At 38.9% G+C, this 15,056-nt stretch overlaps 1 protein-coding gene across 1 annotated transcript; it reads right to left on the bottom strand.

Annotated features, from left to right (window-relative positions):
• Positions 1–376: 376 nt before the first annotated feature.
• Positions 377–9,509, bottom strand: prlrb (prolactin receptor b). The gene is made up of 9 exons (XM_047592098.1): positions 9,384–9,509; positions 8,044–8,186; positions 7,009–7,141; positions 6,080–6,249; positions 4,757–4,923; positions 3,965–4,106; positions 3,793–3,889; positions 3,630–3,699; positions 377–3,549 (listed from the first exon to the last, which is right to left on the bottom strand). The coding sequence occupies exons 2-9, from the start codon at positions 8,102–8,104 to the stop codon at positions 2,758–2,760; spliced, it is 1,632 nt and encodes a 543-aa protein (XP_047448054.1). The 5' UTR covers positions 8,105–8,186; positions 9,384–9,509; the 3' UTR covers positions 377–2,757.
• Between the last annotated feature and the right edge of the window lie 5,547 nt (positions 9,510–15,056).

The raw sequence follows: 15,056 nt of genomic DNA, 5'->3' as shown, positions 1-15,056 counted from the left end.
TTCTATTTGTTTTTAAGGAGAGGCAGCAGAAATAACCGCGGGCTTAAACGCATTTGGCAGAGTGCCATTCAAGACCAGACACGGTGCTTAAAATGTACAACAAACATTTTAACTGCCCTGCCTTTATCATTGCTTCAGCAAAATAGAAATATATTCAGCTGTATAAACTGCATTCTGTTAGACTACTGTCCTTGAATGGAATGGGAAAAGTCACAATTTCTTTTTAAATCACTTGTATAATCACATTTGTATAATGAAATGCTTCATTCCAAAAATATTTCACGTTTCAAAATAGAGAGATAGAATGTATCAGCCATCTCTAACTCCTTATATAACATCACATAAATACCCTTTAAGATATAAAAATAAGCATCTCTGTATTTCCGTATAATTTATTTATCGGGTTTATCACAAACATTAATAAAGGAAATAACCCCTGGGACATTCAGGAATGAACCTCAGTATATTTGTCATGGATTTTAAATCAGGAGTACGTGTAAGCATCAAACATCATCTTGATTAGAAAACTAACATGTTCATTTTTAGATTTTTAATGTGAATATTTGACATGAATCAAATACAAGTACATTCTTTTGAGCAAGAATGACTACATTTTATGTTTTTTCACAGTATGTTGCCATATTTGAAGTGTTACAGTAGTATTACTCTGCTGTACTTTGGAAATAAATACACTGAGGTCTCTTATGGTGTATACATTCTTGATAAACCGGACAGGCAGGAAATTAACTTGGCCTACAGCGAAAAGAAAAAAACAGACTACATCTCTATTATTAACTGTTGGACAAGTAACACAGCTTGTTACTAACCAAGAATCTGATCTGCATATAGTAGCAGTAATGACATAGAGCTCAGTCCACTAAGACTGACACTGAACATTAATTCAAGTTATGAGCAGCTCTGTGAGGTTTACAGTTGATGTTTAGCAGGTGTCTACCAAGGTTCAGCACCTACATTTAGCCTATCTGGTTGGCAACATTTAAGAATTCATAATAAAGTACAGTTAGTTTTACAAGTATTGAAAATTTGTGAAATTCTGACACAGTGAAGGTTGTAGTAGAAAAGTCACCATAGCAACTCTGTCTTTTTAGAGACTGAATGTGTGTCGCACATTTCACAACAACCTATTCAAATGTCAAACACAACACGACACAAAAAGATTCATCAGGAGATCACCAGACACACGTTCTGGGTACCACAAATACCTTGACAACGTTTTGTGGAGATGTTACGCTATTGTACTGAGGAAGTAAAAGCTTTGTGCTAGAGGATTTTACCGTCAGTGGAGTACATTTAACAACAGCCCATCCAACAGCTGGTGCCCCATGAATGCCCCCATGAACTGAAAGTAATGGTAATATAATCATGGACCATACTGTGGATATACAACACACCTATGTTAAATTCCAGGTTTTTGTGATGTAAATAAATACAAAATAAATAATTTCAGAACTTTTTCCAAGTTTAATGTGACCTATAACCTGTGCAATTATTTTAGGTTAAAAATAATAATAATAGAAAAAATGTGGTTCCATAAAAGTGCACACCCACTTATATCTGGGGATGTGGTTGTGTTCAGAACTAACTAATGTTGAATGTTGAATAGTAGTCGGTACACACCTGCCATCATTTAAAGTGCTCCTGATTCACCCCAGATAAAGATCAGCTGTATTAGTAGACTCAAACATGTTCTTAGTCACATCTCAGCAAAAAACTTCCAAATCTATTTATTAAATGGTATCAGTCAGGAAATAGAAAATATGGAAAAACAGTGACATTACCTAGAACTGGCCATCAAAACTTATGTAAATATGTATGTTCTTAAATACAAGAAGAAACTGGTCAGGGAGGCTGCCAAGAGGCCTACAGCGACATTAAAGAAGCTAAAGAAGAGTTTCTCACAAGCACTGGCTGTCAGGGACGTGCAGGCCTCATCTGTCATCATGAAAAGTAATGATGATGAAGTAAATGGTACTATTTGTCCATTGGTCTGTGATATAGATTTAATTTCTGTATGATTCCAGTAATTTTGATCGTGTTTCAATATCGCTGAATCTACGTATTTCCTGTGTAAATACAGGGAGGAGCGGCCTCAGGCAGAGAGCACAGGGAGCTGAGCCTCTCCTCTGATTGCACAATCTCTCACAAACTGGGTTGGCCTTGCATGCATTTGGCATTTGGCGCCAATATAATGGTTGCGCACATTTTCATCGTGTGTCCTGAATTGTGCCCATAGCCAGTTAATGTATTACATGTTCATACACTCATGTGTAACTTACTTAGCCTTGTTTATCTGACATTAAACCGCACTGAAAGAGCCAGTACTACGGACTCATGGAAGAGGGCGCACACAAGATGCCCTTGATTTGGAGTATCTTTGCAAAGAAGAGTGAGCTAATATTCACAATTTGATATGTGCCATGTTGGTAGACTCCTACACAAAAATACGGAGGGTTGTAATAAAAGCAAAAGGTGGTTCAACAAAGTATTTGTGTAAGGGTGTGCACATTTATGCTAGCATGTTATTATTTTTATTTTTTTTATTATTTTTATTTTTACTTACTTTTATTCCTCCCTCCCCCTAATATATTATTTACAGTTGGCCTGTAGAAGTTATAGGTCACATCAAAGGTAGAACATGTTCTGAAATGATTGATTTCGGTTTGATTTTTATAGGCACTGTATCCCCAGACTTATCTTATTATCGTGTTATCTCTGCATGTTATATAATCCAAAACTTTAGATCAGAGGTGCAGGGATAGTATCTATGTTTCCATTGCCAGTGAGTTCTGTGCACATTCCCACTTTACTTGATCCAGGGATAGATGGATTCTGATTTGGACACTCTGTGTAGTGGTTGCCATTCTCCTTACAGGAAGAGTTAACAAAGTAATTTTGTTTCTGCAGGAGGACAATATTGTCATTGTGCACTTCTTTCACCCGGCTATAGTCCTCTTGTATGTTCTCCTCTCTTCTCTGAACGTCAGGACTTGATGGAAATCCTTTCTCAAGGATGAGAACATTGTCACTGTTCAACTCCTTTACTCTGCTGTAGTTCACCTGTGGCACATCAACCTTCTGCGTGTTGTCGTGTCTCTGAATATCCACATAACTGCTGTTGGGGAGGCAGTGCATGGTGTGAACAGTTGCACCTTGGTGCTGATCCGCCGCCTCTCTTATCACACCAGGACACTGCTGCTTCTGAGGGAGCAGCTGGGGTGACTTCATGTTAGATAAATCTTGTTCTGACTGAGACTCCAAGCTTTTTACAAAATGATCCCTTTCGTCCATGCTTTTCCAGGAACTTTCTCTTGGCTTTGAGTCCTTATATCGGACTTCCAAGTCTAAGTGGAAGGTGGAAGGAATAACCAAGCTTTTCTTCCTCATTTGTGAACTGAGGGGATCTGGCAAAAGCATGTCATTGCTGTCAGACACAATGAGGAACTCCTCCATCTGGTCTTTGCAGGACAACACAGGAGGAAAGTTCTGGCTGACAATCAGGGCATTAAGAACATCTTCAGACTGCCCACTCTGAAAGGATTTATTCAGTACATTGTTATCAAAGCCAGCAGTTTTGATAGTATGGAAACATAATACAGATTTACTGCTACCTTGAGAAGCTGAGCGTCCACTCCTCTTATCTTTGGACCAGGAACAGGTGGCAGGATAATATGTTCCACGCTGAGTAACAACATAATCAGTCATGAGTTAGATCTTTGTCATTGTGGCTTCATATTAGTAGTTGCATACTGTACATATAAGTCAGATACATACTATTTCCTCTTTATGACCAAAACACCTATTCCTGCTATGGACAAAATGGCGGCGAGGCAGGTTACCAATATCCAAAAGGGTCTCTCATTCTGAAGATCTAAATAAAAAGAGGCGTTGTTCAATTAATTGTGAACAGTTGCTCAAGGTGGAGTGAAGGTGTTCTGAGGCTTACAGCTGGGGGTTTTCACATAGCTAATGTTGCTCCACTCGCTCCAGTAGCCATGGTCTAGAGTACAGCGCACTTGGACCATATACACCACCCCAGGATTGATGATATACAGGATGAAATAGGTTTGCGTGCCTGATGTGTAATTCTGTGAAGGAAGAGGGAGAAAACATTCATTTTTTGACCTGTTTTAAGATCACTTTTAGGTCAAACAGAATTCATTTTTCTTTGTTAAATGATGGTTGCAGCACACTGATATACTGATTCCTCAACAATGTCTGACATTTTGATCTGTTACTGATTAATTTAGTATGAACGTCTAGACACAAATGGCAAACCTTCACCCTGTGTCCAGATAACACTAATAAAAACTTGCGCCTTCCTATGTTATTTCGCTTGAACCAGTGACCACTTTTGTGATAGTTGCACTTACTGCCTCTAATTTTAAGTTAAATAATGTCATATTATACTTTTTCAACATGCCTTCGTCATTTACAATGCAACATACTATAAAGAAAACAGGATAATTTTAATTTACCCATTGTCTAGTGTTGTGCACTTCTGTAACTCATTTACATTTTAGCAAAGCCACTGTTTACATGCAGGTCGTAGGCTGTGCCTTTCAAAGGAACTCACTGTGCTTTCATTCCAGCACAACAAATGTAAGATGCAGCGGTCATCCAAGACGAATGACTTTTGTTTCGGGAAACAAAGGTGCGAATGCTACTTGACCCACTGTGAAATGCACTGGTTATGTTCAAATGAATAAACACTTAGTTTCAGGAGTTCAGTTTTTACCGTCCAGATGTTGCTGTTTTCTTGTTTGACTCTCAGCTGGTATTTAAGGGTGACCCAGCCGGATTTGGTGTCCACGTTGGAGGGATGCTCCCATCTGATATGGAGCCGTAGATTATCCTCTTTGTCCTCCACAACCACTGTAACGTTTTCAGGACTATTGGGTTTCACTGTGGAGCACAGACAGAACAAGAGTCAGAGTTTATAGCCGCACTACTGTGTGTGTCTGTGACTCTGAATTAAGACAGCCATGGCCTGAAGAGGCCTGGGACTGGAGGGTCTCTGGTTTGAATCTCAGGACTAATTGTTCTGTGTGCGAGAGGAGAGAGTGCAGAGTTTTCCACTCCATCCATGACTGAAGTGACATTTGGTTGAGAGGTGAGAGGATAACTGAAAGCACGTTTGCTTTATTCAATAGCACTGGCGGACATACAGACAGAAAATAAACAAGGGGGTGGGGGGTGGACCGACCCTTGCGTTGCTGACCCTTGAGCCATACCACTATTGCGAAGAGTAAGCATGTTGAGGGTCTGCAGCACCATGTGCCATCCGCAGAAACCTACATAACGATCTTTGGTTAGCCCTTGTGCACATCTTGGATAAATGTTGGAAAGGTTCATATCTCTAGGAAGATACTAATACTGAAGACTAAAGAATACTAAGACTCACCCATGTGTACATGTCCGCCTGTATAATCAGACAAAAGATGTGAAGTCTGATCCTAGACTGTACACATGTTTTGCACTGGGCACAAACCTGTTCTACCTCATTCTGTTAAAGCTTTCATCTTTGCCCAGGGACTGTCAGTACTTTTCCATTCCTCACAGAGCTCAAGAAGACAGTCAATAAAACTGGGCCAATCATTAGCTCAGTCTATACAGATCATTTTTGGTGGTGTTGACTTCTGTCTCTAATAAAGACACTAATCTAGAAATGGTCAGTAGTTCATACTGGTTCACTGTGAAAACAAATACACTTAGGTAGCAAGTATGTCAAAGCTATTCAGTATTTAGTATTCATCTGTATAAAGTTTTGAATGAAGAAGTTAATTAGTGTCACATCTAATCATTCTCATTACTGCATAATGATATCTGCTGTGTTGTAAAACAAGAGTTCAGGAAGGGTCAGTTCTTTTTATAGATATTGTGAACAAGCCAAATGCACAGGGCTCAAACTGTACCTCTTTGTCATAACCCTAAACTTAGCTCAGATTTCAATACACATAAACTTTAGTGGAATTCCACCTGTTTAAAGGTGTGATTAGACAGTGATTAGATGTATTTATTTTTGTATGTGTCAATTCATTCTTCTGAAGCAATAACTCACCAATTTCCACCACATCAATCTGTAAGGGGTCTGTGGACGTGTTCCCGAGTGCATTGGAAGCCACCACTGTCAGGTAGTAGTAGACCCAGATGGAGGTGTGGTTCTTGTCAAAGAAGCAGGAATTACTTCCTGCTGAAAGGTAGTCGGGACACTCATGTGTTCCCTCCAACCTGTATGCAGCCAAAACAAGACCTTTAGTGACCGAGACATGGGTGAGAGCTACTCAGAGCGTGGTGCTTACATCTTATACGACAGTCAGCACTTCAAACTAAACATGATGAAAGTGCAACATGATCCTAAATACTGTATTTGTTGAGAATGTTCTCAATCATACTGAAACCATACCCAGAAGTGAATCTGTCACCAAACCGTTATTTCTATAACTGACAGACACACTGCTAAAAGGCTAAGCGTATTGACATGCATTTGCAACTCTAAAGTACCTTTGGGTGTTAGCATGCTAATATTTATTAATGAACAGCTGAAACTAATGGGAATGTCCTTTTCAGAAAATTGGTTTCAGACAAATTTAAAGTTTGGATTCATCCTCTGGGGATCATGTCTCAGTTTTGTGGCAATTCATCATTCTACTAGTATGGGCCTTGCTCGGGCTAGGGCAAGTAAGGGTCACACAGGTGATCCAACCCTTTGAAGTCTTGCGCGGCAAGATTTGAGCTCAGCTGACTGAGCACAAGCTTGTCAACAAGTGTACTTTTCCGTTTGCTTGTCTTGACCATAGCCTAACTAACCATCTGTTGGCCTAGCGGTTAAGACAAAATACTAAGCTTAAAAGCCTACTTTGATTCTGCCTGAGTACCCTTGTTGTAAGTCACTCCCCTTTATCCCTCATCTTCCCTTTTCCTTAGAAAATGGCCGGAACTGTCTTGAAATTAATATTAAATAAAAACAAAACATGTGATCAGACTTACACATCTCTCTCATAGAAGAGGCGATGTGTTGTTGGCAGCCCTCCATCAGAGCCTGGCTCCCACCAGCAGGTAAACGTCTCCTTGTCAGGGGACCTGCAGCCAAGCAGGACTGGTTTCCCTGGTGGCGACATACCTGACAACACAAAAAAAAACAGGCATCAGTCGCTAATCCCCAATGAAGCATTAGAACAATAGACGTTGGCACAAGAAGACTTGAAAACACATGTTAAAGGGCTGGTTCAGTTCACTGACATTTAGCTGTGTCTACAGTCATGAAGATAGTTTCGGTCATATTTCTCCAGATTGAAATCCGCATGAGTTTTCAGTGTCCATCTTAGCTCAATTCAGTGTTCATGGCACAAAGTAAATGATGGTATAAGAATGCTGGGTTTGTTAAAATGATCTTAGTTTCTTAGAAAACAATACATTTAATTTAGTGATACACAGACGTTAACGTGAAAAAAATAGAAGCACAGGGCAGCGGCTACAGTGCTATGTGATGGCTCATAAAACCCAAGGCCGAGATCAAGTCCAAACAATGTCAGTTCACTCAGTTACATATTGTCTAATTTCTAATCAAATTTTTACCTTTTGTTGTAGCAATCACGCTGCTTCTGTAGCAACGCTCCATTTGGCTATTATTACTAACTACTATTATCCTCACCGGGAGACATATCAAAATGTGGTCTCTTAAATAAAAGAGAACCTCTCCTGGTGAGTTTTAGTAGATAATAAATGTCTAATAAATAAAAAATGTAATAAATGTTTTTGCTAAGCACTTGTTAATGTTGATTTCAAAAGAGTTCTAGAAATAAAGAGAATAAATAATACTTTATTTAATAATGTATTATTTTATATGATTATTATTTAATTTAAGAAAGATTAACCATCAAAAGGCATCTGTTACTAGAAGGACATAGCCAGTGTATGTTATATGTAACATATAGGCTGTGTATCATCTCCCCTATTATCTCAAACATAATACTGTTCAGATAATGAAAACAGAAAATTGATCATTCAGGCCTTTCAACTTACTGTTGCACTCCACCACTGTAGGCAGCAGTAGGAGCACTGCCAATACGAGACCTCTCCTCATTCTGGCACAAACACCATCACACTCTGTGTCGGGGTTAGTGACATCACCAGCATGTGGTTAAGGAGGCGACAGAATCTTGTTTCTACATAAAACAAGCAGATATGGAGGGAAAACAATGAGCACAACCAATCATGTTTTAGCTGAGGAATACGGGAACGTACAACACTAAATAAATATGTTATTACAATTGACATTCACTGTGTGGTGTGACCAACGGCATCATATGCTTTCATTAGAGAAGGGCTCTGCCAAACATCCTGTGACAGTTTTAAGTCAACAACACACCACGGAAAGGGACATAATAAGGTTAAGTGAGACCGTGTAAAGAATCATGTTATAATTGAGTTGTTTGTTAAATTAAGGCACAAATTTGGACTACTAAGGATAACTACCTTATTGTAACTCATCCAACAAATCCCCAAAACATGTTAGGACATCTTTATTTGCTTCCTTACTGCAGGAAGTTGTTTTTTTTTTTTTGCTTCAACCTCCCGCTGCTTTTTTTGTGCTGACTTCTATACCCACATGGAAATTTACTGGAACTTGGCTCAGAGAGTGGATTTATGCTCCCGGGTTGGGTAGTTTCTCTTGCTGTGTAACAACCTTAAAATGCCTGGTGTAATTAGTCACCAGAGGAGGTATGGGGAGAATCGCTCCCTGTCAACCAGCCTGTAATTGCCAGGAGTTCAGTTTTCTTGTTTTGCACAGTAAATACAGTAACAATAAGCTCAGTTTCATGCTGCGACACCTGCGCCAACAAGTTTCAGCAAGACTGAGCACTTGAGCAAGGCGGAAGCAGGGTGATGATTAATGTATTTTAGGGTTAGGGCACTTCTGACAACAGACAGGAATGAATACATGTGAAAAATAAAACCTAGCCTTAATGACTGAGGAATAAGTGGAGTCTAATTTATAATGCATTTGTATGTATTATAGGATTATTTCATTTACTATTTATAAATAAAATAAATGTACTTAAAAGGTTAATACAGAAAACAATTACTTGCACATACTACATGATCTTAACTTGTATAAAAGCTGTAAAATATATTTCATTATTAGAAATATGCATACTGATGTAATGGTACTAAGACAATAGTTTTTCAGTGTTCCACATGTTGTGTTATTGATTGCAATATTATAACAACTTATCATAGGGATATTCCTAAAATAGATTGTTATAATATCGTAGTCAATGGCACACATAGGGATTACGAACATTTCATGAACATTTACATGACAGAAAATACAGAATACAGGAATTCAAGAATTCACTCACCCGTGCAGGACTTTTTTTGTACATTCAAATGACGTTGACAAAGGCAGAGGAAAAAGTAGCCCTATTCAGTCATTACATGACCGCAGACGTCCTCCTCAAACCTGGCAGCTCTGACAACCCAGGTATGATACGAGGAAGACAGGCGGCTCTGAAGTCACGAGAGGGAGTGGCTTTATGTCGTCACGACGTTGCACACCTGAGCGCAGCCAGAGATTGGGGGTAGAGAAAGATGCTTCACTTTGATTTTTTTTCATCATCAACACTGTCATATTTGGTGTGAAAATGAAGCACAAATTGAAAATCACTGACAGAACTGTCACTATTATTTAGAACTCAAAGGGTCAAGGGTGTAAGCGATTGCCTTATTGCCAGTTGTCTAATGCTTTTCTGGTCTTTAGAGCAGCTATCTTCATGTTTGTTTCAAAGGCCTCTCTGTCTTCAGTTTCATTTTCAACAGGTACATATATATTTCAGCCATTTTTTTTTTTTTTGAAGAAAGTAAATTATTATCTGCATGGGCAGTGTGTTTAGGTTCTGTGATGAGATCAAAGGAACTGTGTATTATGGACAGCAAGCAGGACATTATTTATTTGAAGCCTCCTCACACCTGGTTTCTTTCATCCATAGCACCAATGTTTTATGGGAATGAAAAACATTAGAAAAAATCTCTATATTTTTTTCTTTCTTGTTTTTGTTTTTTGCAGTTGTAAAGTAATAAATTCTCATTTTCTTTCACACTCATCAATTGATTGTAATCACTCGGAAGTTAATATCAAAATGCACTCATCATTATAGACGGTAACGTCAAACAGGTATAATGTTACTGTCCCATAGAGCTGATTACTTATCTAAATGACTGAGATGAGGTAAAAGTTATTGAAACTGTTGTACACACGGATTCATCAACCCTATACAGTTTAACCCGCCTGAAAACGATCAAATCACCTTCAGTGGCTCATCTTGCATAAAAAAGTCTTTGTCAGGACCATAACCTCCAACCAATCCAGAGCCAGGACAGCAGACGCTACATGGATTGTTATGAACTCACTCAAGTCAAAAATGAATGGCATTTTGGTTTTGGTTAGACTGCACCACATAGACCACAATATAAACAGCATGTTATACTTTAAAAGTGTTGAATAAAAGAGTAAAAACTAAGATTGCCAGAAGTAGTTTTATTGTTACCTCCTGCCACCAACTGCTAAGATGAAGAGAAGAGCATATACATCTAGACTTTAATCTACATAAATGGCATTTGTCAGCTGATTATAAATGCAAGCATAGACCTACTGTGTGTTACTATGGCTGTTAACTATGGCCTACAAACATAACGGAGTAACAGCTCAAAAAGAAGTTTTTTATAAGGTCACATATTACCACAATATGTTGCAGTCCTCTGTTGACGACAACAGTATTAGGCCAGAAAGCATTCAAATAAAATTAGATATTATGCTAAAGGGGATGTTCCCCTGTGATATAAAGATGTGTACTTTGCTCTTTCTCCTCTATCAGCAATGTAGCATTTGTGTGACCAACAGGAAAACAAGATCTCTGGAAAGTGTCATATGCAGTAACCTGTATAATATAGGTCCATATCTCTCAAGGCCTCAGAATTGCTAGGTAATGGTTAGACTTTAATAATGTGAGTTTTAAGATTCTCTTTGGTAAATTTAGATCCTTGGAACAAAACTGAAGCAGTAGGGTTGCTGTGTTCTTACACAGAATGTTCAATGAAAGTGCAGTCAGGCAGATTACATGCATAGCCAAACAAAAGACGTGAAATTAGATCCTAGACTGTACACAAGTTTTACAACGGGCAAAAACCAGTTCGGCCACTGTGCCTTTTGACTGTCACTAAGTACTTTACTCAGTGCCTATACAGCTAATTTTCTGTTCCAGCCATGCAGATCAATTTAATGCAGTGTGCGGCTTATGGTCTGAACCCTAACAGGCTGACTCCACACCCCTTCAACCTCCGCAGCAATGCTGTCAGTACCGATACGTCTACTTTCAAAAAGACATCCTCTAGATATGACCCTCAGCAACTTCTTTGGTCGACCATGACGAGGCCTGTTCTGAGTGGATAATCTTCTAATAGCCTAGGCCGTCCTTATGCAGAGCAACAGTTCTCTTTTTTCTTTGCCATGAGGCGCCATGTTGACCTTCGAGTGGCCAGTATGAGAGAGTGTGAGAGCAGTAACACCAAATTTAACACAACTGCTCCCTATTCACACCTAAGACCTTGCAACACTACCAGGTCACATGACACTGGGGAGGGAAAATGGGCACAGTTTGGACATTTTCATGTAGGGGAGTACTCTCTTTTGTTGCTGACAGTTTACACATTAATAGCCGTTATTTTGAGAGGACAATTAATTTACACTGTTATGTGTAAACACAAAGTGTCATATCTTCAGTGCTGTTCTGTAAAAAGATATATTAAAAAAATTACAACAATATGAGCGGTGTACTCACTTTTGTGAGACACTGTACATACTGTATACGTCATACACGTTAGTTTTTTGACTTTCCTTCATTTAAATGAAGATAAAACTGTGTTTATTGATTTTTATTTCACAATCATTTTTGAGTTCTTGCATTGGACATGAGAAGGATCTTATTGTCAACAGGAATCAGAATGTACTCAGTATGTCTTTGCCTAATGAAGGTTGATTCATTCATTTATTATATGTCCCCACACCTGCACTGTTCTTTCAACAGTCAGTGGTGAATGATCAATTCTCCTTCCAATTCCAGTTGTATGAAAAAAAATATTCTACAGTGACATTAGTTATGTTAATAAGCTGATGACAAATATGCATCATGTCCATGAAAAGATGATGGGTAACAAGAGAAGAAACCTGACAGCAGCAGTAAGTGGATTTTGATGCCAATGTTACAAGTGCACAGAAAATACATACTGAATCCACATGTGACATAAAATATACTTGTAGGTTTTAGCCTAGATTTTGAATCTGTCTGAATATTTTTCTGGGAATCAGCATTGGTGTGACTGGTTCTCAGCTATCAGAAAGTAAAACTAGGCGGCAGGAAGTAAATATGTGTCAGGACTAAATAAAGTACATGGCTTGACTGAGCACTCAGCTGTGCGTTAAATATCTACATGTTCTTTTCCCCAGTCGCAGGTACATGAAACTAAATGCGTCATGTAAAACACAGTCATACATTTTTCTAAGATCCAGTTAACCTGACCTTGTGTTGTCTCATTAATAAATCATAAAAGGAGACCCTCTGTTTAATGTGTCTCCTACCACAAAGGCAGAGGCTGTTCAATTTGGCCACTGAGTCTTCCCTCTTAACTTCCCGGATGAAATGCTGTTTTTGTTGTGCATATTTCAGCACATAAAAAATGCAGTGATAGAGACTTGAACATGCTGGAACAAAGCGCCATGCTTTTCACTGAATGTACATTTATCGTGTTGTTGCTGGGAGGGAGCCAAGGAGTGCTTGTACTTCAGCCAATACAGGAGAGCTCCGGTGGATTCTCTGCATAAGCAACACACACAGACAACCAACATGCACGCATAAAGGCATTAAAGCTGCGCTGCACCAGACTTTGCAAACCTCACAAAATCTCTCCACATCCTGGCTCAAACTATCACACTGAGTACCTGAAAAACCAAGCAGCATCACCAGCATGGGGTGCAGGCAGTGATATAAACCTACATGTTGCCTAAAAGACGGTATGGAGGTTTTCACACACTGGAGCTCAAAAGATCAGTCCATGTAACAATGTCACATTATGAACTCATGAATAAATAATAAACAGAACACTATTCTAGTGGTATTGTGTTAATATTGATCTGATCACGAATGTATTTTTACTTACTTGCCCAGAGCAAACAGACACACATAAAGAAAAATTCGATTGCAGTAGCTAAATATAAGCTGTTCTAAATCTGTTCTAAACGTCTAAAAACGTAAGAACATTTAACTGAAACTGATAAACACAGAGGGAAAAGTCTTTCTGTACACATGACAATACTAAATGGAGCGTCACACTGAAATAACCCAAGACAAAAGACGGCCTTGAAGATACAGTCTTCTCCCACGAACTCTTGGACTTGGATTTCTGTTGGGGGAAAAAAATTATATGACATTTTGTCCCATTGAAACAAAAATCATAACAAACTTGCGTGCAGCTGAGTAGCTGGAGGAAATGCGGAGAAATCTTGGATGATCGTGGACGTATTTTCAGGTCATGTCCATTTATAAAGGTTTTTTGGGCTGTAGCATCAGCACAACATATATATTTCTCTGTCTTGGACAAATATTTGATGGGTTAAGTTTTTTGCCAGTGGGCAGAAAGGCCTGCACAAAAGCCTGTCTTGAGAAAAATTGTCCCACCGCTTATCTGTTTTTATTAATCGTCGAATACATACTGTTGCTGAAAAAACACCATACACTTACAAAAAGTGATGGTGTAGTGTATGCTATGTTGTGTTTACTCAACCAATAAGACGCATATTGACTATCTAGTATGTACCCTGTGTAGTCCTTGTTTGGCATTGTTTTTTATTTTTATTTTTATTTTGTTTTTTGGAAGTTCCAGCTTTCACCGATTGGTCACCCCATGACCTCTGTTGTGTTTAGTATTTTGCACATTTTAGTTTGCGTGATTGCACTTTTTCTTGTCCAATCATATTGTCTGTGAATAAAGGTTTTAAAAAGGAAAAATGGAGCTCACACATCCAGTAGATTTCCTGTCCTGTCTACCCGAGCAGAGTAGAGAGCAGATGATGATGATAAGATTGACTATGTCCTGATTCATCACCACACCAGACTTTATCAGTCCCCTATGATTCTGTAGTTTCTGTTCAAATGCGACAGTGGTGTGAAAAAGTGTTTTCACCCTTCCTAAGTTCTTTTTTTGCATTTTTGTCACACTTAAAAGTTTCAGATCATCAAACAAGTAAACACAAAATGCAGTTTTTAAATGAAGGTTTTTAGTATTAAGGGAAAACAAAATCCAAACCTACATGGCCCTCTGTGAAAAATTGTGAAATGATTGCCCCCTACACCTAATAACTGGTTGGGCCACCCAACTGCAAATCAAGCATTTGCAGTAACTTTAATGTGTGTTTTCCAGTGCTGTGGAGGAAGTTTCCCCCACTCATCTTTGAAGAATTGTTGTAATTCAGCCACAGTTTCCAGCATGAACCTCCCTTTCAAGGCCACACCACAGCATCTCAGTAGGATTCAGGCAGACTCTGACTAAGCCACTCTAAAGTCTTCATTATGCCTTCATCCATTCAGAGGTGAACTTGCTGGTGTGTTTTGGATCATTGTCCTGCTGCACACATGGTCAGACATTCTCCTTCAGGATTTTATGGTAGAAGAATTCATGGTTCCATTTATCACAGCAAGTCTTCCAGGTCCTGAAACAGCAAAACAGCCCAGATCATCACACTACCAACATTCAACTTGTCTTGTCAGCCCACAGAGTATTTTCCCAAAAGTCTTTGGGATCAAAACTGAGACAAGCCTTTGTTCTTTTTGCTCAGCAGTGATTTTGGTCTTGGAACTCTGCCATGCAAGCCATTTTTGGTCTGTATGTCAGTCTATTTCTTATGGTTGAGTCATGAACAAAGACCTTAACTGAGGCAAGTGAGGCCTGCAGTTCTTTGGATGTTGTTGTGGCGTCTTTTGTGA

Source organism: Mugil cephalus, chromosome 8 (assembly GCF_022458985.1).
Source record: "Mugil cephalus isolate CIBA_MC_2020 chromosome 8, CIBA_Mcephalus_1.1, whole genome shotgun sequence".
NCBI lineage: Eukaryota > Metazoa > Chordata > Actinopteri > Mugiliformes > Mugilidae > Mugil > Mugil cephalus.
Note: the sequence above shows the minus strand (reverse complement) of the source record. Positions and strands in the feature narration are given on the sequence as shown.

Bases quoted from the DNA above. Each gene is read 5' to 3' on its own strand.
- prlrb (XM_047592098.1), bottom strand. From the start codon at position 8,104: ATGAGGAGAGGTCTCGTATTGGCAGTGCTCCTACTGCTGCCTACAGTG. The intron at 7,142-8,043 runs GTAAGTTGAAAG...TTGTGTTGTCAG, and splicing joins TACAGTGGTGGAGTGCAACA to GTATGTCGCCACCAGGGAAA. The intron at 3,700-3,792 runs GTATGTATCTGA...GTTGTTACTCAG, and splicing joins TTGGTCATAAAGAGGAAATA to CGTGGAACATATTATCCTGC.